A 24,809-nucleotide genomic window follows, 5' to 3' on the forward strand; every position below is an offset into this window, starting at 1 on the left:
GTCCCAAAAGCAGGAGGTGAGATTGAAAGATGATTGGAGAGGGAGGCCAAATGAGCAACGCGTTGTTGTTAGACCAGTGAGTCCTTCCTGCGTACAGAGCTGGATCGCAGCCCGAAATACCGCCAAGCTTTGGGAACACTGGATTTTGCCAGTAGGAGATGATATCCGTACTTGTTAAACTCAAGCCTCCCAGGTATCTAAAGAGAGCTAAGGAAATGTTTCTTATCGCTGGGGGGAAATGGTGTAGAGGGTCGTTAACAGATAGCGCGGAGCAGTTCTGACATCATCACCTCCTGCTTTCACGCATAGACAACCTTGCATCTAGCATTTGTGGTCCTCTGCTAAACTTTTTGTGAGAGGTCCTTGCCCAGGAGGAATGCTGAACGAAGAGGAGAGGGCTTCCTGGGAGTCGCGGGGAGCACGTGGAGGTGATATCTGATGAAGTGCCTGGGAAGAGCAGTCATTTCAACATAGTCACTAAGAACAGTAAAGGAAGATGGATGGAGTTACCAAGGCAATGAGAAGTCATTGCGTGTTATCGTGTGACTCATTCGATATCCATAGCTCACCCCTGGGCTGCAAGGTTGTGGATTAAAGTCCTGCCCTGGGACTTGGGATCATTTCTCTTAAAATGAGGAAGATGCATGGACCTCAAAATATATCCTAGCCTGTCAGCTGAAATTGGAGTAGAGGGATCTCTTTGGTGTTGAGAGCCATGAGGACGGGTCCAAGAAGGGCTGGTTGGCCATATCAGAACCTGTACTACTACGGCCCGGCTTTCTGGTGTAGATGCTGGAAGCCCTGATGGAAGATTCACAGTAGGTCAGCTGCTGGGGCAGGATAATCAAAGGCTTAATCGAGGCACATTCCACTAGTGATGGCTTCTGTTCAGTAGCTAGGTGTCCACCTCTAGGAGCTTGGAGGTGATCAACACAGATCCCATGGGACAACAGGGCAGCGCCTGCCCCACCATGCTCCATCCCGCGTCTCCTGCTTTCCACGGGGGCTGCCTCTCCAAGGGCTCTGAGGCAGCTCTCTTCCTGGGCTGCCCACGGTAGCACCAGCTACTGGAGATGCAGGTCTCCAGAGGAATCCAGCACTGGCTCTTCCAGAAGACCTTTTCACAGGTCAATGACCTGTGGTAGAGCTTTCCCGGGTGGAAAGCCAGACCGTAGCACCTTTACTTCTCCTGTGTCATAGACTTGGACAGATGGCACGCCTCCTGCCCACCAAGAGTAGGATTGACAGGCCTCCTACCTAATGGCCTACCTCTTGGCCAGAGGTGGAAGAGCCTGGGCTGGTGGACTTTGACTGTAGCCATTGTGGGCAGCCACAGCTATGCACTTGGGCTGACGTGGCTTTACTAGTGGCCAGACCTCTCTCTTGCTTTCCATTTTGCAGTGGCCGTAGAGGTCAGTTGAAGTGAAGGTGAGTCTGGAGCTAGACATGCTGAAAGCCCTTGCTAGAGATGCTGAAGGACTTCTAGGGTAGGTTTTGTGCCCCGTGCCCTCTCGATGTTGCTAAGGTGGTCCAGAAGGACCTACAGGCTGGAGAGATGGTGCTCTTACATAAGGTGTCCTCACCGATGTGGCCTTCAGGAGCAATGTAGCAGGGCAGTGTAGACATGGCTTTTCTGAACAAGGAGGGAGAGATTTGTATCGGCGTCTTTTCCCTGGCAGCAAATTGTCTGTTCTGAGAGGACTGAGGGTGAGACAGGAAGGTTACATCTCACTGGAACTGTGCTGGAGATGGTAGATGATCCCACACACTGAGCCATGCACCGAGACCAAAACCGCTGAACCCTCCAGCTGAGGGATTTGAGCGGGAGGGAGTGAGCACATCTACGATGGGAGGCTTCTCAGGGCTTCATGTCCCCCGTTGCTGATGTCTGAAAGTAGGTGAGATGATCCTCTCTCTTCAGTGCCAGTCCCAAACCATCAGGTATCTAAGGTGATCATGGGTGTGCAACTCAAACCGTTTGGGAGAATCTCCAGTGTGATGTACTCCTGACTACGTTGAAATCTGAATTCTTTATCAGGGAGTGTAGTGACAGGACATGGGATAGTGGGTTTAAAATAAAAGAAAGAGGGGAGATGGAGATGGGATGGGAGGCAGCAATCCTTCCCTGTGAGGGTGCTGAGGCCCTGGCACAGGGTGCCCCGAGAAGCTGTGGCTGCCCCTGGCTCCCTGGCAGTGTTGAAGGCCAGGTTGGATGGGGCTTTGGGCAAGCTGGGCTAGTGGAGGGTGTCCCTGCCCATGGCAGGGGGGTTGGAACTGGATGGGCTGGGAGGTCCCTGACCACCAAACCATTCCCTGATTCTATGATTCTATGAAATTGTGAAAGATTGTGGTTGGTAGTCGCTGTTTGACAAATAAGATCCAGTGCATCTCCACCTAAATATTTTAGAACGAAGGTCATTGTTGAAATACACCTATAAATTAACTCCATGCTCACACGGGAGATGGCAGGAGGAACTCCTGGCTTCCACCCTGGTGCTTTGCTCGTTAGAAGTAACTTTGTACATGGGGAAGAGCGTGCCAGTGCCAGGAAGGAGTCAGCCTCTGTCGTACCGTATTCAAAGAACAGAACAACCACCTCGTATTCTGCTAATGCAGTTATGGGGTAAATGGGAGAGGAGCTTAAGTTAAATTCTAAATGTTACTTGACAAGACACAGCCTGCAGATACGTGTCAGTCAGTCTGCGGTGCCCGTTGCTGTCAGCCCGTGAGCCGTGTCACCAGTGATGAATGCTAACTAACAAGTTACTGTCTAGTTGTCATGGAAAGCTTGAACCCAGGAAAAAAAATTAAGAATTAAGTGGCTTCGAGCTGCTTTCAGAGGTGGTGAGAAATCTAATTGTTGCCTGATGATTGTTTGGGTTCGGCAGCAGAGATGGAGGACTTCTTCCACACCAAAACTGTGTGCCTCGTGCTGATCTGTCCTGCTGCAGCCTGTTGATAACGTTACGGGTCTGGAGACCAAAAGCCTCGGTCCCAAAGTGTAGGAGAACTGTCACATGAGGATGTCCTGCTGATGTTGCCGTGCTGGTCAGCTCTAGGAGGACCTGCCTCTCCAGGGGCCCTGCAGCTACAATATAATGGGGAAGTTGGCTGGAGAGAGTTGGGCTGGTTCAGCCTGGAGAAGAGAAGGCTGCGGGGAGACCTTAGAGCCCCTTCCAGTCCCTGCAGGGGCTCCAGGAAAGCTGGAGAGGGGCTGGTGCCAAGGGCAGGGAGTGACAGGCCAAGGGGAATGGCCTGAAGCTGCAGGAGGGGAGATGGAGATGAGATGGGAGGCAGAAATCCTTCCCTGTGAGGGTGCTGAGGCCCCGGCACAGGGTGCCCCGAGAAGCTGTGGCTGCCCCTGGCTCCCTGGCAGTGTTGAAGGCCAGGTTGGATGGGGCTTTGGGCAAGCTGGGCTAGTGGAGGGTGCCCCTGCCCATGGCAGGGGTGGCACTGGATGGGCTGGGAGGTCCCTGCCCACCCAAACCTGTCTGGGGTTCTGTGATTCTGTGAAGTTCTCTACAAATTCAGAGGTGAAATCTCTTTCAGAGGTCCTGGCAGGTGCTGGGCTGGTTGCAGATGATCAGGCTGTCTTCGGTGGTGATCTCATACGAATTGTCTGCTTCTCAGAGACGAGGATTTGACTGAACTTCATGCAGCAGCCAAATGCTTTTCTTCCAGAACCCCATACAATTAATGCAGTTGAAATCTATTTTTGGAACGCTGAGGTCGGTGCTTCATCTGGTGAGGGCAGAAAGAGGCAAAGACAGCCTGGCTGTCTCTCACAGCCCACATGGGTGCGAGAGATGCCTTGTCAAGGGTGGCTTCCACTACCTGCATGGATGTAGAGGGACCGCTCGAGTGAATGCTATGAATTGTAGTGCAGAAACCTCGGGAGTGAAAAGGACCCTTCCAGCCCCCGCTTCCTACAGAAATCCTGTGCACTGCTTGTCCAGTTGGTTTAACTTTCCTTCTAGCTGGGAACACGTGAGGAGGGCTTTCCCTTCTCGGTCTCTGAAGGACTTTAATTCCTCATGTTCTACCCCTGCCTTATTTTTATTCTATTTTTTCACAGTGTGGTGAAGATCCTACTGGCAGCTAATGCAGATCCGAACCTTGGAGATGATTTCAGCAGCGTGTATGAGACTGCCAAGGAAAAAGGCCTCCATTCTTTAGAAGGTAATATCGGTTATGTGCAGCTACCCACATTTGCTTTTCAGGTCCCAAAATTTCATTTCCTGGCTTTGAAATGGAAATTTGACCTCATTTCTTTTTTTTTTTTTTTTAGAGCTGGCTTCAGCTCCCACTTAAATGCAGAGTAACTGATGGTACGTGGGTGCGTGTATGTCTGAAAATGAGAGAAAACTTGGTGCAGATGTTTATGAGAAGCGATCCTTCATTGTCCCAGAGATAACCTGGTTTTATATAGCCGGAACGTAACACAAAGTTGTAGAAAGGAGCGGCATCCCAGTGACCCACGTGTGGCCACTTGCCGGGAAGGATGTAGGTCCAAGGCAGTGTATTCCACCAGTAGCCTTACTCGAGATCTTCTAAGTGGATCTAAAATGAAGACAGACTTGTCCAACTGAATTAAGGCTGAAGGACGTAACTGGTTGCAGTTGCCGCTGCAGGGTTTTGGGCAGGCGTTAATGCTAGCTTCCGGCCCCTGGAGTCTTTACATGCAAACGAGGACATTTTCTGCAGAGTCATTTCCTCTCGTTATGATTTTTCGTGGCTGATGTCTCAAGTTCCAGTCTCATCCCTGTTACTGGGGTGTTGATGCAGACTTAGAGAATCAGGGGTTTGGGTGGAAGGGACCTTCCAGGGTCATCTGGTCCGACCCCCTGCCATGGGCAGGGACATCTTCAACCAGACCAGGTTGCCCAGAGCCCTGCTCTGTTTATTCAGACCAATTTACATTTCCCAGATGGTTTCCACTTTTTATGATGGTTAAATTTTCTTGGGTTTGTGATCCTGGATTTCCATCTCAGGGGGGATGTCTGGATTCCCGGTGCCCCGTAGTGCTTCAGAGAGGCCAGCTGCACATTCCAGGGATGCTGCTGGTCGCCGGGCTGGCAGGAACGCTGGCAGGACTTGACCCCGCTAAAATATCCCTGGCTGTTGCCTTCCCCGTTCCAGAAGCCTCTTCCCCATCCAAGCGCTGTGCTGACCGGCCAGCCTCGGCTCTGTCCCCACCTCGCGTTCCCGGGGACTGCTGCACCCACAGTGACTGCGTTCGTGTGCTCTGACCCTCTGCTTTGAAGTTAAACCTTCTCCTACCTGCTGTAAGGGGGAAATCGGGGGAACCGGCACCAGTTGCTGTTGCCTCTCTTTGCCCTGCACGGTTTGCAGAGCCAAAATCAGGAGGTGATGTTATCCGTCGGTCTGTCCGTGCTTTTTGCCTCCCCATTAAGAGCTGAAAGCTATGTAAAATCTAACGAAGGTGCAATATTTGAACCTCTCATCCAACACAGGTTGAGTTAAGAAGATGAATCAGGGAGGGGATGGTTTTGACAGGGCATTATTTTATTTGTAAAAGCTCTCTGCTCTCATCCCTCACTGTAACCCACCCGTGGAACAGACCTGCTCCTTGGTGGAAGTGAGAACGTGCATATATATTAGATTGCTGCAGCAGTGAATGTGAAATGCATGAAACAACATTAAAAAATGAACAATGGAATGCCAATACATAATGCATGTACGTAGACTTTATTTAAGACAAAGTATATCAACCAATAAAGTTAATTGTTTTTGTCTGCATTCATCCCTCTATAATGTTATATATTTGGGGGTGAAGAAAAGATAAGGCCACTCAGTAAGAAGTTGCATTAATTCTTTGGTTGACATGTTTTATTAAAAAGAATAAATTCAGTTGCATTTTTAAAAAGAGAGGGAGAGAGAGAAACTGCCTTTGTTTTTTACTTTTTTTTGCCTATTTACATATTTCGCGTATAAATATTTTTTCATAAAAACATCCAAATCGAGAGGGTATGCTCCACAAACACTGCACAAAATATATTACAGACATTTATATGGATGGCAGGAAGGGAGACAGAGGGCTGAAAATTTCCAGGCACCCAGTGATTGATGGTAGACGAGGCTTCCCCTGACGCTTTATTGAGTTTCCGATGATTATCTCTCTCTGAGACATTTTTTACAGATGACGGCCGAGCTGTCACAACGGACCATGGGGGAAAAAACCCAACAATAATAACACTTTAATCTCTTTACTGCACTGCTCCCTAGTATCTCAGATTCATCTTCCCTGACGCACGCAGTTCATTATCCTGCTCCTCCCTGGGTAGGAAATGACGACAAATAAATAAATATACATACTCACCCTGTACGCTTGGAGAAAAGACCCAGGAAAGGAAAGGAGCCAGGGCATTAATTGATCTTCCTGGAGGTACTGCGGTTCATTAGCGGAGATGCTGGGCTAGGATGGCATCAGGTATTCATTACAGTGTTTTTCTCTTCTGAACTTTTCAAATCTTCTGGAAATCTGGCGGTAGCTCTTAGGAGGGAACGTGGAGACTGCGCTGATCCACCATCTGGGTCTGCATGCTTGGCTGCGAGGAAGCGTTGGGTGCTCAGAGCCCCTGTCAGGTTCTTGACGGTGAAGTCCCTAATCTGTGGGCTCCCTGAATTGTGGTTGTGTACCCCTTCACCGCAGAGCTGAACCCACCTCTAGGCGCAGGATTTGGCCCACCAGTCAGGCAACGTTCGTTCAAGAGGAGACAGCCCGTCCCAGCCCCACCATCACAGTGGGCTCGTGGGGCTTCCTCCTCTCCCAAAGTTGGGGAGAAGGGTTGTGGCCCTATTGCCCGTCCCCCCCAGCCGAGTGAGGGATGGATTCATCTCCGTTAGCTCTGGAACAGGTCGGACAGCCTCTCTTTCCTCAAAAATCAGATTCAAAGTGCAGTGCCTGTCAAAACCCGCAGCCCTGAGCGATGCCATCTACTCGTTGATAAAAGAGCCGGTGAAGATGGTGAACGCTGAAGTGAGAGAGGGCTCTGTCCTCCCGTCGGACAGGAGAGCGGTGCTCGTATCGCGTGCCGGCTGCGGACCACTTGCCCTCTGTGGTGGCTGCGATTGTCCATCTGGCCAGGCTTTAGGTCGGGCTTCTCGCTGCCATGCTGAATGCCCGCAGGGCTGATGCTGCAAAGACGCCGGCTCTGCTCCCCTAAGTCTCCCTTCCTGCCCATCAGCAGCCTGGTGTTGCCTTCAGTCCCTAAAACAAGCCATTATTTTTTTTCCACTGTTCATTTTTGCTGATGACCGGAGCAAAGGGCTTAATTGCCAGGAGTTTTTCTAACGCCAGACCCCGGGGCCGGTGGCAGAAGCGTATCGGTGCCGCAGACCCCTCCTGTGGGCCCGTGCAGGGTGCTGGGCCCCTGGGTGCTGGAGCCCCCCCAGGCTGCTCTGCTGGAGACCCCCCGGCTTAGGAATTTGCTGGAAGACCAAAGCGAGGGTGAGGCAGCAGTGGCGATACAGCGCCCGTTTTAACAATGGAACTGAGAGGAAACGTAAGAAAGGGAAACTGAGCATTTCAGTCATAATTTCTCACTTTTATTCAATTTTACCTTTCATTTGTACTTTTGTTCATTTCTGACTCTCAGTGAAGCTCTTTCCAGACATGATTATTTTTCTCTCCACCTTTTCATCAATAACATATTTCCTGACCAAAAAACCTTAGTAGTTGAGTATTCAAGCACATTCTGCCACAGCTTCCATTCTGTTTGCTGAAATCACCGCTGCCTTGGCGTAATCAGTCGGAGCATCGGGAGAGAGTTTCTCCCAGCTTGGGAGAATATTCCCTCCCACCCTTGGAATAGCATCTGAAAATAGGTTTTGGATTGGCCCCAGAGCCTCAGCGGTGGGGGCTCGTTCACCTCTCCCACGCGTGTCTGCCTCCGAGCTCGCGGGTGTTAAAGCTGTGCTTGGGGACCGGTCGAGCCAGCGCTTCGCGGGGCAGGGCGATGCCTTTCGCTGTGACCTGACAGGGCTCCCGTGCCGGCGCGGTGACAGCCCGGCCACGTCCGCTAACGGCAGTGCATTGCCGGCCGGGTTTATGTACCAATCTGCCGCTTGGCGCAGCGGGTTTGGAAGGGGACGGATCTAGGCAGAGCTGGGCTTAGGGCTGCTGCGCCGGCTCCCCTGCAGAGAGTCTTTGCTTCTGTCCATCACTTTGAGTGGATGCCTTCCTCCATCTTCCCGCTTTGCAATGCAAACTCTGATTTTTTCCGCCTGATCCGGAAGATTTAGTGTTTCGGTGTGTCTGTCTCACCATACAGTCCTGTCCTCCTGGGAATGCCGCGGCACAGCTTTCCTCTGGCCTGCAAGCACAAGTCGTTGGGCTTTCCCTTCTGCAGGGTATCCGTGCGTGTTGGTGTTCAGGAGAACAGAGCTCGAGGGAAGAAAAAAAAATAATCATGATTAATCAGCTTTAGAAAACATCAGTTTCTGTTCAAAGAAACGTCACAATTTCTAGGTCTGATTTCACAAAACCTGCCAGGGCTGGCTGTAATTGCATTTGCTCAGGGGATTCCAGGCTTTCTAGTGAGCCGTAAAATGTGTTATTATGAATTATTCCCGCCCCGCTAACGTCGAGGTGTACGCCTCATGGAGCACACTGTGCTGCAGCTAAGCAAACACAGGGTAAAAACTCAAAGTCCATAGAACTGCCGATTTCAACGCGAAACCAAAGATGGCGAGCAGGTATGGACGGGAACAGAACTAGTGCTCTGCAGCACTTTAACCCATATCGCTTTTCAGTTAACCTGTTTTTAGAAGAATTCCTGCTTTTTAACGGCTACTTCTTGACGTTCCTGAGAAGTGAAGGCAGTCACTGGGATTTCGGAAACCATGTTGTCTTCATCTCTGCTGCTGTTCAGGGGAGTGGGGACAGTTGTCACCAGAAACCCCCACCGGGGTCTGGATTGTCTCCTGGACAAGCTTCCAGGCGGTGGCCCATGCTGGTGGTGCACATTCGGACGAGCAGTTCTTTGCTTTGTCTCAGGGAGCTGAGCTCTCCTTCTTCTTCCCCTGCAGTCCTCGTGACCCGGGAAGATGACTTCAACAACCGCTTGAACATCCGAGCCAATTTCAAGGGCTGCACGGCTCTACACTACGCGGTGCTGGCCGATGACTACCTGACGGTCAAGTTGCTGCTGGACGGAGGTGAGTTTGGAAGCTCCAACAGGCTCTTGGCCAGGAGCACTTTTTCTGAGTAGGCCTGACCCACAGGACTGTCCGGCTCAGACAAGGACCACACTCTTTCATCATCAGGATTAGGTGTCATTTACTGTTTGCTTTAGTCTCTTTATTTTTTAGTTTCTATGTTCCCGTTCAATGGTTTTTCTCATGTCCTTCTGGTGGCTGTTCTCACCTTAATCATTGAGTCTTCCCTTTCTTCCTGCAGTTAGTGGAGATGCATCCATCTCTGCTCAGTATTTTGAATATTTCACAATTTGCACTCGACTCCTCTGTCATATCCCGTGTGTACCTGTGTGGCGTGGAATCGAAGAGCCCTGCTTTACTGGGAATGGATCTGCTCTGTAGACAAGACGCTGGATGGGTACAGGTACCCACGTTAAATGGTTGAGGGTCAGGTCCTGTTGGTACCGTGACAATGCAGCTCTTGTCAGAATTGGTCAAAATTAGCTTGTACAGTTGTTGGTCCTCCCAGTTGGACCACAGAGCCCTTCTTATGGATCCTGCTTTACTGTCATCTCTTTATGTCCTCACGGCTCTAGATTACAGATCTATAGAGATACTAGAGATGAAAATTTGTAGGATTATAGCATAGTTTGGGTTGGTAGAGACTTCAGGAGGTCTCTAGCCCAACCTCCTGTTCAAAGCAGGGTCAGCTGTGAGGCCAAACCAGTAACTGGACAGGCTGGAGAGTTGGGCAGAGAGGAACCAAATGAAATTCAACAAGGGCAAGGGGAGGGTCCTGCACCCAGGGAGCAATAACCCCAGCACCAGGACAGGTTGGGGGTGACCTGCTGGGAAGCAGCGCTGCGGAGAAGGACCTGGGAGTGCTGGTGGACAAGCAGCTCTCCATGACCAGCAGTGTGCCCTCGTGGCCAAGAAGGCCAAAGGTGTCCTGGGGTGCAGGGAGAAGAGCGTGGCCAGCAGGTCGAGGGAGGTTCTCCTCCCCCTCTGCTCTGCTCTGCCCTGGTGAGGCCACAGCTGGAGTTCTGTGTCCAGGTCTGGGCTCCCCAGTTCCAGACAGACAGGGAACTACTGGGGAGAGTCCAGCGGAGGGCTGCGAGGATGAGGAGGGGCCTGGAGCATCTCTGGTGTGAGGAAAGGCTGAGAGAGCTGGGGCTGGTTAGCCTGGGGAAGAGAAGCCTGAGAGGGGATCTGATCAACACTTCTCAATATCTAAAGGGTGGGTGTCAAGAGGAAGGGGCCAGACTCTTCTCAGTGGTGCCCAGCGACAGGACAAGGGGCAACGGGCACAAACTGGAACACGGGAAGTTCCACCTGAACGTGAGGAAAAACTTCTTCCCTCTGCGGGTGACCGAGCCCTGGGACAGGCTGCCCAGAGAGGTTGTGGAGTCTCCTTCTCTGGAGAGATTCCAAACCCGCCTGGACGCCATCCTGTGCGACCTGCTCTGGGTGATCCTGCTCTGGCAGGGGGTTGGACTAGATGATCTCCAGAGGTCCCTGCCAGCCCCCACCAGTCTGGGGTTCTGGGACTCAGGGCTTTAGCCAGCTGGGTCCAGAAAGCCACCAAGGATGGACCCGGCACGTCCTTTCTTGGCAACCTGTTGCTATGCTTGACTGTCTTTGTGAGGAAAAAACTGATCAGCAGTAGTAGAGGAAAAGAAGAAGATGCATATAGCTAACAGATAGAGATGTGCTGCCATGACAACAGGGTTTTGTGTTTACCCTCCTGCTGTCTTTACCAGGATGACATTTGCGTCTGTGTCACGCTGTTATCCAGCACCGGACTGCAGAACGCCTGTCTAGATGTGCACCGTGCTGCTAAATTAGCTGCATCAGCCCACCATGCAAATTGTCTTGCAGAGCGCAGAGCCGGTCGGCAGAGTTCTGCTTTCCTCCAGATTTGTGCCCTCCGTCCCTGGCACTCCTCCTCCTCCAGCAATTTCAACTCCTCTCCTCCCTGCGGGGGCACCGGGGGCACCTTTGAGTGAGCGAGAGCCAGCGACGTTGTGCCTGTTTTGACGCGTGTGCTTGCTGAATGCAGCTGAACGCTGTCAGCCTGTCGCCACGCTGCAGAGATTCTCTAGCGTCTCTCTAGCCAGATGCTGATTTTTGCAAAAATTTTAGGAATGTCATAATCTTCGTGGTGTGGGCGTCTCAGGAGTTCAGGGGTTAATTCTGGGGAAGCGGTTAGGCAGATAATTGTAAGATGGGCTCACAAAAAGGCTCATTCCTAAAGAAAGATAATGGAACTAAATAACTAAAAAGATAATGGAAAGTAGCATCCGTGAAAGCTAAACATCCCCAGAAGAGATGAAGAAAAATAATTGTGGGAACATTGAACCTTGATACTCCTCTATACCACACGCTTGTTATCTTTCACAAATAGAAAAATAAGAGTGAAAGGCTGAGATTCAATAGCACTGAATTCCACAGTTAACTCTGGGTCAGGATTTCTCTCGGGGAGCCTGCCCGATACCAGAACCCTATCTCTTGGCTGTAAATTAATCCCCCGAAAAAAGGAGCCACTGAAAGAAAACCTGTTGCAAATGGATTTAGCCTGGTTTCCTCAGGGATGCTGGCAGAGAAAGGAGCTGCAAAAGCAGATGGCTGCTCTGTCGGCTGTGGGAACGTGTGCGTGTGGGGACTGGGAAATCCTCAGGCAGAAATATTGGCCCGTGTGCGGTCCAGCGCAGTTGTCTGACGTGGCAGAGCTACTCCGTGTTTGCAGCGTGCATAGGCACTGCGTGAACACTGAACCTGGTGCTTTCTCGCTGCGTCTGACTCACCACACGTCTGCTGCACAGTCCGAGGGCGCTGGTGGTGAGCAGAAACTGCTCCAACAGAACCCTGAGATCCCACAGCCGTGGGCAGGGATGCCTGTGGGATGAGTGGAGTGGGCTTCCCCCCTCGAGTGGCAAGTTAGAATCACAGAAACGTTTTGGTCTGGAAAGACCCTTAAGATCACCAAGTGCAACCGTTAACCCAGCACTGCCAAGGCCACCACTACACCATGTCCCCAAGCACCACATCTACACGGCTTTTAAATCCCTCCAGGGATGGGGACTCCACCACTTCCCTGGGCAGCCTCTTCCAGTGACTGACAACCCTTGCGGTGAAGAAATATTTCCTGATCTCCAACCTCAACCTCCCCTGGCACAACTGGAGGCCATTTCCTCTTGTCCTATCGCTTGTTACTTGGGAGAAGAGACCGATCCCCACCTGGCTACAGCCTCCTCTCAGGGAGTTGTAGAGAGCCATCAGGTCTCCCCTCAGCCTCCTCTTCTCCAGGCTCAACACCCCCAGTTCCCTCAGCCGCTCCTCATCAGACTTGTGCTCCAGCCCCTTCCCCACTCCGTTGCCCTTCTCTGGACACGCTCCAGCCCCTCAATGTCCTTCCTGGAGTGAGGGGCCCAAAACTGAACCCAGCACTCGAGGTGTGGCCTCACCAGGGCCCAGTACAGGGGGACGATCGCTGCCCTGGTCCTGCTGGCCACACCAGTGCTGATCCAAGCCAGGATGCTGTTGGCCGCCTTGGCCACCTGGGCACACTGCCGGCTCCAGCCACTCTGCCCCAAGCCTGTAGCGGTGCCTGGGGTTGTTGTGACCCCAGGGCAGGACCCGGCACTGAGCTGTGCTGAAGGCGATGGCAGAGCTGCCAGCACGAGCCTGAGAGCTCTTCCTCAGCCTCTTGAGTTCGGGCTGGCAGCCACCTCCCCGTCCCCTCTGCGGAAAAGCCAGAATGACATATTTTACAAAGATACCTGCTGCTTGTTTCTGCCTGTGAAAGTCTCCTTGCAAGGCGTGTGTATTATTGGCTGATTGAAAGTGCGGAGGCAGCTGCCTGCTTATCCTAAGTACGGGTAAGATATGGCTGCAGATAGGTGAAGTTGGCACTGAAGAGTTTAGGCTGTGCTGAATAACTAACTGCGAGTAGCAAGTCCAGCTCATTTCTACATCTGTCCCCTGCTTGGTTATCTGAGCGCTGTTACAATACAGGCTTCTCTTCATAGAGAGGACTGTTCTTTTTGTTGAAAAGCTGTTTCTGTATCTGCGCTGGAGCCGCTGCCGTCCTGGTGAATGACCACTTCTGCTGCTTGATGCTCACAGAGAGCTCTTTGTTCCTGGCAAAGTGTCTCAGCTCAGAAGAACTCACTTGGATCTAAAAAAAAAAAAAAAAAAAAAAAGAGTCTAACAATCTGTATGGCTGTGTTTGTTTGAGCACAACTGAAGGGACTGTGTACCCAGTCCAAGTGAAAACTCTGAATTTAGTCAGCCACGGCACAAAATGTGATGATTGCTTATCGCCGTTCTGTTCTTAATCCAGCCCTGCAGAAATCCTGCTGGATACAGATTCAGGAGCCCACACTAAGAATGCATTTCCCAGTGAAAATCGTCATCTTGCAAAGACGAGAGCGTGTCCCAGGGTGAGGCCCTGGGAACAGCAGTCCACCGACACGAACCTCCGCTCGGTGCCTGATGGAGAAGTCCACGCAGGGTCCTGGGGCTGAGTCCGCAACCTTCTCCACATCAACCTCTATTCACCAGCCCATCACAACATCCACTTACCCTTTGCGGTCCTAGTTACGGTGAAAATTTATGAGGATTTACTTGTTAAATCAAAGACGTCTCCCCTCTTTGTCAGGTGAATGCTTCAGCAGACCCTTCCCTGTCCTTTCAGTGAGTTTTGCAGGCTGGAGTTCGATTTCACGACTGGCGCCTGACACGAGGTTTTCATCGCATTGACCGGGGTGTTTCCCCCCGTCCCGGTCCTGCGCCGTAACAAAGCGCGGGTCCCTGCGTCCTTGTCAGTCTGATCTGCGATGAATACATGGCTGAAGGTCTCAGAAGTGGAGATCGAACACCTTTCAAAGTGTGCCTGCCCTGGGCCCTTTGTGCGGATAATTTCCCCGTGCGGTTTGCCATTGACATCCGCGCGTAGGATGTCTCCTGTTTGCTGACGTGGAACAGGCTCCCCTCGCTCCCTCCCTCGTCCATCCCTACACCTGCCTTTTTACCGACCATTTACTCTCCCTAACGCTTCCTTCCCTTGCTGCCCTCGGGGCCAAAGCCATTAACTGCCACGGCCCCTCTCTGCTAAAACCACTACCCCGTTGTTCTGGGGTTTTATTTTTTAAGGGAAGCCCCCGCGCGCTTGCCCCTCACCCCCCATCCCTGGCCTTTTGTGGCCCATTCAGTGACTCGCTTGACCCCTCCAGGACCTTATCGCCTTGCGGTCAGCGTGTGTGTGCCCAGCAGACCGCGAGACGAAGTCGCCGCTCTTGTTGTCCTTTTGGGCAGTTGTTGGTGACATTTCACAGTCTCCTGACCTGAGCTGACACCATAAATATCGGTGTTTGTGGGCAGGAGCGGGTGGGAGCTCACACCCACGGCGTGCACCAGTTGCTACTGCAGGCACGATCGATGCGGAGGGCTTTGTGTTTGGCTCGGAGGAAGGACGGCAGGGTCTCCAGCTCGTTGGCGATGGAAGTCTCTTCCTTTTAGAGGGAGCTTTTATTATGTCGGTATTTAAATCTGCAGCATGAAATAGCCGGTTAGAAGGTTCAGCTTTCCACAGGTGACGGGGCAGCCTTGCCATGCAGCTCAGCCGCCCTCCTGCACCCTTCCAAGTCTGATTCTGCTCCAGAACCGGCTGCTGAAATGCAGGCAGCCGGAGGAGCCGGCAGGTTCTGATCCGTCAGGAACCAGGACTGGAGCTCAGCGGCCCCCAGGCCAGTGTCTGGAAGCACGGCGGGTGTATTCCCACCCCCTATCCTCCTCCTAGCTCCATCCTCCTCCTAGCTCCGTCCTCCTCCTACCCTCCATCCTCCTCCTAGCTCCATCCTCCTCCTAGCTCCATCCTCCTCCTAGGTCCAGTCACACCAGACCTCCCTGATGGCTCTCCTTGCTACCAGCAAGTCCAGGCAGGAGGCTTAGGAGCAGACTTAAGTTCAGGACTGAATTTTGAATTCAAAGCCCAGCCCTTGCAGCCGTGTGGATGCAGCCGTCTCAAGCCGGTGGATCAGGGCGATGATAAAGACACGACCTGCGGCTCTTCCATCTCCGTGCGTAGAGTCCTGTCTGTTCTCACGCTGTCAGCACTACTGCAGACGGGGACTATGGGGTGTTCTGCAGCGGAATGCGTTGTGATTCAGTTAATTTCTTGGGACATGCTTGTGGTCTTGCTTTTTGGGATTGGTTGGGGTTTTTTTACTCCCCTGTGACAAACACACGGCAGGGTTTTAGGACCAAAGAATACCTGCAAGCTTCAGATTTGAGCAGCAAGTACCTGATAGGACTTTATTGGGCTAACGTGGGGAGAAGGGTTCAGGTTTGAAATGTTCTAACGATCTCAGAGCTGGTGTGGGACTCAGAATTGGGGCTGTGAAGAAGGGCAGACCCTGACCGGGGGAACTGAGCAGTAGGAGGCTTGAAGAAGCTGAGACACCAGAAAAGGCTGGAGAGGTTCACCAGAAATTGTCTCTGGGCATCTCTGAGTGCCCCCTCCTTTATTAAACCAAGCACAATCTGCTTTCCTTCGTTGTAAAGGCCCTGTGTCCCCGCCCCGTGATCACGCTGTCGTTTGCCTTGTGCATAGACCGTCGAACAAGGGTGTTCGCTTGGAGGGAGCTCACCCGGACGCTGCAGAGCTCTTGGCTTCTCTCCCCTGGGCTCTTTCCAGCGCTCAGTTGTCTGCAGGAGACATTGCAAGTGGTTTGCGGATTCCTTCTCCGTTGCTGAACAGCGTTTCATTGCTGGCGTGTGTTCCTCTGCCTGTCTCCGGCTGCTGCCTCATACTTACGCTTCTTGAAGAATGGTGTCTCTACCCAAAGATACTCCGCAGTGGTCACAAGGGATGAGGAGGAAGCTGAGGGGAGAGGTGTGTTTCGCCATCAGGGTGCTGGGGCACTGTAGAATCCCAGAGCCATGAAATCTCTGAGGTTGGCCAGGACCTCTGGAGACCATCTAGTCCAAGAAGTCCCCTGCTCCAAGCAGAGTCACCAGGACTGTGGTTGGAGCTTGAGTATCTCCACGGATGGAGACCCCCCAACCTCTCCAGGCAGCCTCTTCCCGCGTTCAGTAGTTGTTACACTAAAGTTTTTTCTTGTGTTTTGAAGGAATTCCCTGTGTTTCAGTTTGTGCCCACTCTTGTCCTGTCACTGGGCACCCTTAGAGAGAGCCTGGCTCCATCTCCTTCCTCCCCCATCAGGTATATATACACATGATAAGATCCCCCTGAGCTTTCTCTTCTCCAGACTAAACAGTCCCAGCTGTCACACAAGAGATGCACCAGTCCATCCATCATCTTCTTGGCCCTTTGCTGGACTCCCTCCAGTAAGTCCGTGTCTTTCTTGACCTGGGGAGTGCAGAACTGGACACCAGATGTGTCACCCAGTGCTGAGCAGAGGGAAAGGCTCATCTCCCTCGGCCTGGTGGCAACACAGGCCCCCTGTGCTGGTGCCTGGGCTTGTTCCTCCCCAAGAACTGGACTTTGGACTTCTCCTGGCTGAACTTCATAAGGTTTTTGTTAAGCCATTTCTCCAGCCTGTCATAGAACCCCAGACTGGTTTGGGTGGGCAGGGACCTCCCAGCCCATCCAGTGCCACCCCTGCCATGGGCAGGGACACCCTCCACTAGCCCAGCTTGCCCAAAGCCCCATCCAACCTGGCCTTGAACACTGCCAGGGAGCCAGGGGCAGCCACAGCTTCTCGGGGCAACCTGTGCCAGGGCCTCAGCACCCTCACAGGGAAGGATTTCTGCCTCCCATCCCATCTCCATCTCCCCTCCTGCAGCTTCAGGCCATTCCCCTGGGCCTGTCCCTCCCTGCCCTTGGCACCAGCCCCTCTCCAGCTTTCCTGGAGCCCCTGCAGGGACTGGAAGGGGCTCCAAGGTCTCCCCACAGCCTTCTCTTCTCCAGGCTGAACCAGCCCAACTCTCTCAGCCTGTCTCCAGAGCAGAGGTGCTCCAGCCCTCCCATCATCTCCGTGGCCTCCTCTGGACTCGCTCCACCCAGTGTTATGGGAGATGATGTTAAAAGCCTCACTAAAGTCGAGATAAACAGCATCTGCTGCTTTCCCCTTCATAAACCCGTGCTGACTACTCCCAATCTCATCCTTCATTGGTTAGAAAAGGGTTTCCAGGATGAGTTGCTCCGTCACCTTCCCAGGCATCGAGGTGAAGCTCACCGGCCTGTGGTTCTTCAGATCCTCTTTCTTGGTTCCCTGGCTCCTAAGAGCTCAGCTGTCATTTTTCCTGGATATTGAATTGCTTTTCCAAGTGCTTTTCCAAGTGTTTTGTGTGTGCATCCCTGTAGCCAGGGCTTGGCTGAAGGGCCAGCTGCAGCTGGGTGAAGGTGCTCTGCTTTGCACCGAGGTAGGTGCTGTCTCACATCTCGTATCTTTGCTTAAAAGTGGAGCAATTCCCTCCCTCAGAGACTGAGCCCTTGCCCGTTGTCGGGACCTCCCCTCTCTCTCTCAATTAGCATGAAACGGATGAACGATGGGGAAATGAATTACAGAGGCAGCGTTGTCTTTTGACGTCAGAAAGAGATGCGCTATTCTCGGGAAAAATCAGGTGGTAATTGTAGCTGCCTTGCTTGTGTTTGAATTCTGTGTAGTATGTCTTGGAGTGTTTTCGGTCGTACCCCTGGGCTCCGTTCTCACAGAGAGAGGATGAAGGTCCCCATGTCCCCAGCAGCCAGCGCGTGGTGACAGAGGAGATACAGTGGGCCCCGTCACAGCCTGAGAAGGTGACCCCCGCTCGGGGGAGTCACCAGCGTAAGCAGGAGCAAAACTGGGGAAACTAAATGGGAAACTGAGGAAGTGAAGCTGGCAGAGGCCTGCTGGGCTGGCAGTCTCTGAGCAGGAGGTCTTTCCTCATGGATGGATGCCCAAAAATTCCCAGCGAAGGCTCAGCTGCAGCTGTACAGTGAGCTCATCCTGATGTTTTTTGCTTTGCCTGGTTCTCCGTTGAGCCCCGGAGATTGATCAGGTTGAAAAGCGCTGCCCTGGGGCGCGAGGCAGTAGATGGTGTGCTTGAAAAGTTCCCACGTGAGCTGGTTCCCTTTGAAAATCACATCGTTTATTCTAAAGCTACCTTGGCAGCTTTTCCTGTCTCACCCCTGATCTCTGCTGGCTCTGCCTTGAGATCAGCCAGGGCTTTGGAAGGACCCGAGGCGCGGGGATGGCAGTGCCCAGTGCACAGGAGCCAGGAGTCCCTTTGGTCCCTGCCACCCGTTACGAACGCACCCGTTTGTGAAGACCAAGGCTGTGACTCCGTCCTCGTGAGCAAAACCAGGCCAGTGGGAAAGAATGACTCTCCCCACGGGCCGGGTCCCGCAGCAGGCACGGCAGCGGTACCTGCTCGCACCAGGGGAGCTCTGCTCCCGCAGAGCCGTGTGCTCGCACACCCCTCGTGCCCCGGCGTTGGAGGGAGCGTGGCCAAGTCCTGCCCCGGGCTGCTGCCGGTGCCTCAGAGGACACCGAGCCCTTCTGCAGCCCGAGACGGCAGTGGGGCTTCGGGGTCGGCGGTTTCGGGGAGTCACACGCATGGTAGGTGCCCCCAGGTGCTCTGTGCCAGGGGTTTGGTCCAGGTCTGGCGCCTGCTGTAACATCCATCCCAGGCCAGCTGTTGTGCAAGAGCGCCTGAAATCCTCTCTCCCTCTCCGTGCTCATATTTACAAGGGAATGTGATAAATTCAGTATTGATTCCTTCTGTTGCACTGTAAATTTTGCAAAAGATGATTAAATAGCGCAATAGAGTCTGCAAGCACCACGGCTCAATATGTTCTGGGCCGGCGTATCGACCCCCTCCATCCGACAGCAGCAAGTTCCACTCCCAGCCGCGCCAGACCAGTAATTAAAATCCTGTGAGACTGGGATTTAGAAACCACTCATATCACAGCATCGAAGCGTCTAACGTCCCACCGTGGCGAGAGCAATAAGCGTGTAAGTGCAAGCGCATTTATGTCCATGTCGGAGTGCTTAAGAATAGTTTCCCCATAGGGCAGGGGAGCAAATAGATCCCTCTCTAAGTGTTTCTGGGTACAAAACTCCACAGTGACATAATGTTTGTCATGAATTTAATCGCTCTGCACACGTGTAGATACGGAGAGATGAGGATTCTTTAGTTTCCTGTCCCATACTGTTACCTTACAGACAAGAATTGAGTAGATTGTTTTCATGCCCAGGTATGAAGTACGCATAAAATAACTTACATTACAATAAAGCAAGACTGAAATGAGCAGGTAGGTCAACTTGTTTTAAAAGGCATTGCAAAGAATAAAGGCTTTTCTGAGCCCAAAATACGGAATCCAAATTGTACGAGCCCTTCCCTGCTCTGCTCCTTCTCATGCGTTGCTGGAGGAGAGCGGGTTTGGAAGTGGTTGGACTTCAACCCCTGGGCAAGTGGAAAGCGGTTTGAGATCAGAGCTAGCTAAATTCGTAACGTCCTCAGGGAAGCCCTGATTTCCTCGGATACGTCAGGTCTTGTGCGTGGAGCGCAAGAACTTGCGCCCTTGGCTCCCCTTCTTCATCCTCACCATCAGGTCTGAACCTGCCGTGCTGTGTAAGGCACAGGAGAGCAGCAGCGACCGCGGTGATCCCCTTAGAGAGCTGCAGGAGGAGGGATGCTGTGCCGTGCCGTGCCGTGCTGTGCCGTGCCGGGATGCACCAGCAGCAGGACCCTTGCTCGAAGAAGCACTGCTGGAGGACACGCTTCCCCGCTGGAGCTCTCAGAAGGCAGATCTGAAATAACGTGTTTGTATTGAACACACGTTAATTGATTTATTTTTCTCTTTCTTCTGTTGCAGCCTTCCCGTGTGCCATGTGTATGGGCTGGTTTGTGATTCCGAGGGAAACACAGGCCATTGCTCTTCTGGTCAGGGTGGTACCTGCGTGCTGGGCAATCCTCCGCAGAGCTCCCCATTGCCCAGAGCATCACTGGGGTCACCGAAAGCAAATTCGGTCATTTTGTTGTATTCTGTAATTTTATTTTTTGAAAAATCTGTGGGCAAGAGTTTCTTCTTTCCGAACTAATTCGCGCTTCGGTTCAGCAGCAAATTAATGTTGTGATAGAGCGGTTCGTGCAGCTCCGAAGCCTCGCGCAGATTTCCCGGTGAAGGGTGGCTCCGCGCCTGGCACTGCTTCTGTGGAATTCACATCGATTTTTCCCCACGGGCACTGGTTTACGTTTATTATCTAAGTTGAGTTTCGCTCGCCAGCTCATCGCTGCCCCTCAGAATAAATCAGCAGTGGTAGTTGTCTTTGTCGTGTGGGTATTAGCCCTCCCTCCGGTCGCTCGCGGATGGTCTGACCACACAGGCATCAGCAGAAATCCCTTGGATGCCCTTGGACAACTTTCTTCCCCTGTGGACACTGACCACTTGCTCGCCTTTAAATCCTTTGTTTTCGGTGTTGAAGTCATTATTTATCCACAAGGAGCTTTTTTCTTCAAACAGCTTGCTTCTGAGGTGAGGAACTTTGATGTTCTTGGCCATCAGAGGTGCATCGGCATCCAGCAGATCCCGATTTCCACCTGAGCCGTGACGGGAGGCACTGCCCCCACCTCGGGAAGGCAAGACTTTCTGCCAAAAAAGTTGTGCTGACTTTTCCTCTTAATGCATTTTTTCCACATGTCTGCTACTGTGTTTCCTCCGTGAGTGGTTTTTACAGATCGGTGTCACCTTTGCTGCCTTCTGCTGTCGGCCTGTAGCAGATGCAACAAGCTGGGAGTCGTTAGCGCTGGTGGATAATTTGGTGTTTGAGCTCCTCCTGAACTCCTCGGTGAAAGGTCTCTGGGCCTGGCGGTTCGTTAACGCTCGGTAATGCTGTAAAACCGTTTCTGCTCACTCCTCAGCTGGAGGCAGGTCCTGCAGCAGGTTTGGCGTGGGGGCCTTCCATGGTGACCGCGGATGCAGAGGGCAGTTAGCATCACCTCGAGCCCTCCCGCTTCACCTGCGTCACCTCTGGAAACTCCTCTGCTTTCTGACAGGAGGCTCCAACTCTCATTCCCAAAGCAAGGGCTTCTTTTAAATCCCTCCTGACCTGTGTTTGTTACATGTAACTTGCCGGAACAAATGCTCCGTTCCATTTTCTGGATGCAGCTTCCAGGCTTTGAAGGATGGAGGTGGTGGTGGTTCATTCTTAAGATCCTAACTTTTCTCATTATAAAGCCTTTTTAATAAATGGCATGGGTTTCTTTTGCCTTTAACTTCCCCGTTTCTGACAGTTTTCTGCTGGTGGGCTGCTGCTTTATTTCTAGCAGGATTCGTGTGGTTTCCTTTCGGAACAAAGCTCCTGGGCAATGGATTCTTCATCACGTTTTGCTTGTAATGAAGTTAAGCATCCGTGTGTGTGCTCAGGAGCCGAGGTTTTGGAGAAAGCCTTTTTGTTCTGACCAAGAGTGAGTTAAGGCTTGCTTCTCATCCTGTGAGCTTTCTGACTGGTGCCTTCAGGAAGCACCTCTTGGTTTTGGACTTTGCTGCTGCCATCTGTCAGAAGCACGCACGGATTTGCTCTCAGCCTGGTTCCCGAGGTTTGTGAGCGCTGGTTAAGACCTCTCCTTGCAGTTTCTTACCTGCCATTCTCAGCATCTGACCTTCATCTCGGGATGTTTCTGGTTCAGAGGATCTCTGCTTTCCATGTCAACGCTACTCCAGAAACATCTAGTTCTTAATTAAGTCTGAACTCTTCCTTCCTACATCACTTTTTCAACTCTGTATCTCTCTGTTTGGTTGTGTAAGTGTTAAAATTTATTACAAACCGTGCACACTTGTAGCAGTGACTAAGTCAATATACTGAGACCAAATCCTCAAGGGAGGGACGAGTTGCCAGCATGGTCAGTTGAGACAAAATGTATTTTTAATGCAGTCAGGTGCAAAGTTGCGGACGTTGGGAGAGGAGTGCAGAGCGGTATCAACCCTCGGAAAGTGGAAGGTCTGGACGGGATGCGGAGTCACAGCCGGGTAGGCAGGAGCACAAGGAGGCACTGAGGGCTGAGCCGGTCCGAGGCTGTTAACAGGCAAGAGGGATTTTGGGAAGGAGAGGCAGGACAAGAAGTAATGCCCGATGCCGGACAAAGTCACGCTGGAACGGCTTCCTGTGCTTTAAGAGTGAGGGGGGAGCAGAGCTCCTGTCCCCCGAGAGCTCGGGGTGGGCTGCTGCCATGCCGGGGCCGTGCATCAACCGGCGCTGGCTGGGATGGACCGAGCCTGGTTCAGGTAACGCGGTGTTCTGCGCTGCCCGGGATATCGCCCAGGAACAGCCACCTTCACGTTTGGTCCTCCTGATGGAGTGTTTGTGAGGCTAAAAGCAAGTTCTCGTTAAAGTGATGCCTCGCTTCGGTGACGGAAGGAGGGGATCGGAGGAACTGTGTAGAAGTAACTGTAAAAATCCCGCCGAACCCTGGGAGATCCCACAGGCACAGCAGCACGCTTGGGAATCATTTCCTAAATCTTTTTTGCACCTCGTGGTTTGTGCTTGTGGTATCGTTGCATTGCACAGTACAAACATTTTAATGAGGACATTGTGAATCCCTAAGGAGTGGTTCTCATTCGGTGCGGCATGTCTGCAGCTGCCTTCCTACCTACATTTGTGGTCCCCTCAAAGCGGGAAACGAAGCTTCTTTGGCAAGCCGTGTTTTCATGCGGCCTCAACCGGTGTTGATTTTGCTCCTGCCTGTCACGTCTGCAGTTCACCATCCTCTTTAGCCACGGCCTGTATCTCTGTGAGGGCATTCATTTCATCCGTTCTGGCTTGGCAGCCATTCACGGCGTTTGGCGATGCCTTTAGTATCACTTCTGTTCTGCACCTCGTTGTTCCTGAGCCATGTTGATTTCTGTCCCCGTTCATAGCATGAATCATCCCAGACTGGTTTGGGTGGTCAGGGACCTCCCAGCCCGTCCAGTGCCACCCCTGCCATGGGCAGGGACACCCTCCACTAGCCCAGCTTGCCCAAAGCCCCATCCAACCTGGCCTTCAACACTGCCAGGGAGCCAGGGGCAGCCACAGCTTCTCGGGGCACCCTGTGCCAGGGCCTCAGCACCCTCACAGGGAAGGATTTCTGCCTCCCATCCCATCTCCATCTCCCCTCCTGCAGCTTCAGGCCATTCCCCTTGGCCTGTCACTCCCTGCCCTTGTCACCAGCCCCTCTCCAGCTTTCCTGGAGCCCCTGCAGGGACTGGAAGGGGCTCTAAGGTCTCCCCGCAGCCTTCTCTTCTCCAGGCTGAACCAGCCCAACTTTCTCAGCCTGTCTCCAGAGCAGAGGTGCTCCAGCCCTCCCATCATCTCCGTGGCCTCCTCTGGACTCGCTCCACCCAGTGTTATGGGAGATGACATTAAAAGTCTCACTAAGGTCGAGATAAACTTCCTTTGGAAGGACAGCATTGTCCTTGGAGGAAAACGGGTCCGTAACCACAGCCATGCTCCTTCCTGGGGCAGACCGTGGGATCTGGGGGAGCTCCTGAGAATTTTCGTTCGCTCTTCTCCTTTCTTTCTCCCTGTTATTTTCTTGGGTGATTTCTTCAACTCAGTGACAGCACTCTGGATGTGTGTGTGTGTGTACACGTGTAGAGACGTGTGTGGGTACGAAGCCAGACTTGGGAGCTCACAAATGCTCACCATGGTCTTTAAACACTGAGCGTTTACTCCTATGGAGACGGATGTTTTCACCAGAGGAATGAAAGGCAGAGTAAGTCTCAGGGTGTCGACGCATGGAGGTGGTTTGATCTCATTGACTCTCATACCCAGGGGAATTAGCAAATGCCACCAAGTAGAAGGGGTGGGGCTGGATGCTGAATCATCTGGGCTATTGTCCTCAAGTGTGCCTGCAGCTTCTGCTGTCACTCATCCACAGAAGCACCCAAAAATCTCATCTTCAGAGTAAAATTTTGGCCTCAAGTTGTGCCAGGGAAAGTTTAGACTGGAGATCAGGAAATATTTCTTCACCCAAAGGGTTGTCAAGCACTGGAAGAGGCTGCCCAGGGAAGTGGTGGAGTCCCCGTCCCTGGAGGGATTTAAAAGCCGTGTAGATGTGGTGCTTGGGGACATGGTTTAGTGGTGGCCTTGGCAGTGCTGGGTTAACGGTTGGACTTGGTGATCTTAAGGGTCTTTTCCAACCTAAATGCTTCTGTGATTCTCTGATTCTCCGATTCTTCAATTCTACTTCCAGCTGGTACCTTTGAAAATTTTGCTCTGGGTCTTCCCTTGATGAGATTTGAGGATATTCCCAGGGGAGCATCTTGTGCACATTGCAATTCAAGCGCTCGGGCAGATTCATTCGATGTAGCAGCGGGAGCAGGTCCTCGGCACGAGCGGAAGGTCGTTGCCCAGCGAGTGGAGCGGCGCCCTGTAACGTGTCTCTTGCAGTTATTGAGGCGGCAGGCAGGAAAAGGGTGGTGGGACCACAGCCTGGGCTGGCTGCTTTCGGATTAATGGCGTATGTTAAAAGCTGCTTGTGAAATATGTGTCTTATTGATTTAAAAACAGGTTTACGTTACTGGAAAAAGGGGTGATCATGCTAATTCAATCACTGAAGACTCAGGAGGACAGAAGTCTTTTTATATTACTTTAACTAGCCATGTGGAGCAATAATAATGTCATTCCTTGTCAAAGCTGATGGCTGATGGCATCGTGTAA

The 24,809-nt window shown here is 52.3% G+C and overlaps 1 protein-coding gene across 2 annotated transcripts in view; it reads left to right on the forward strand.

Annotated features, from left to right (window-relative positions):
• CLPB (ClpB family mitochondrial disaggregase) overlaps positions 1 to 24,809 on the forward strand; it is an 86,647-nt gene that overhangs the window by 28,428 nt on the left and 33,410 nt on the right. For both annotated transcript variants that reach the window (XM_075742696.1, XM_075742697.1), the window contains exons 4-5: positions 4,076 to 4,179; positions 9,052 to 9,180. In XM_075742696.1, the coding sequence (XP_075598811.1) occupies positions 4,076 to 4,179; positions 9,052 to 9,180 (233 nt within the window). The remainder of the gene's footprint in view (positions 1 to 4,075; positions 4,180 to 9,051; positions 9,181 to 24,809) is intronic.

Source organism: Balearica regulorum, chromosome 1 (assembly GCF_011004875.1).
Source record: "Balearica regulorum gibbericeps isolate bBalReg1 chromosome 1, bBalReg1.pri, whole genome shotgun sequence".
NCBI classification, from domain to species: Eukaryota; Metazoa; Chordata; class Aves; order Gruiformes; family Gruidae; genus Balearica; species Balearica regulorum.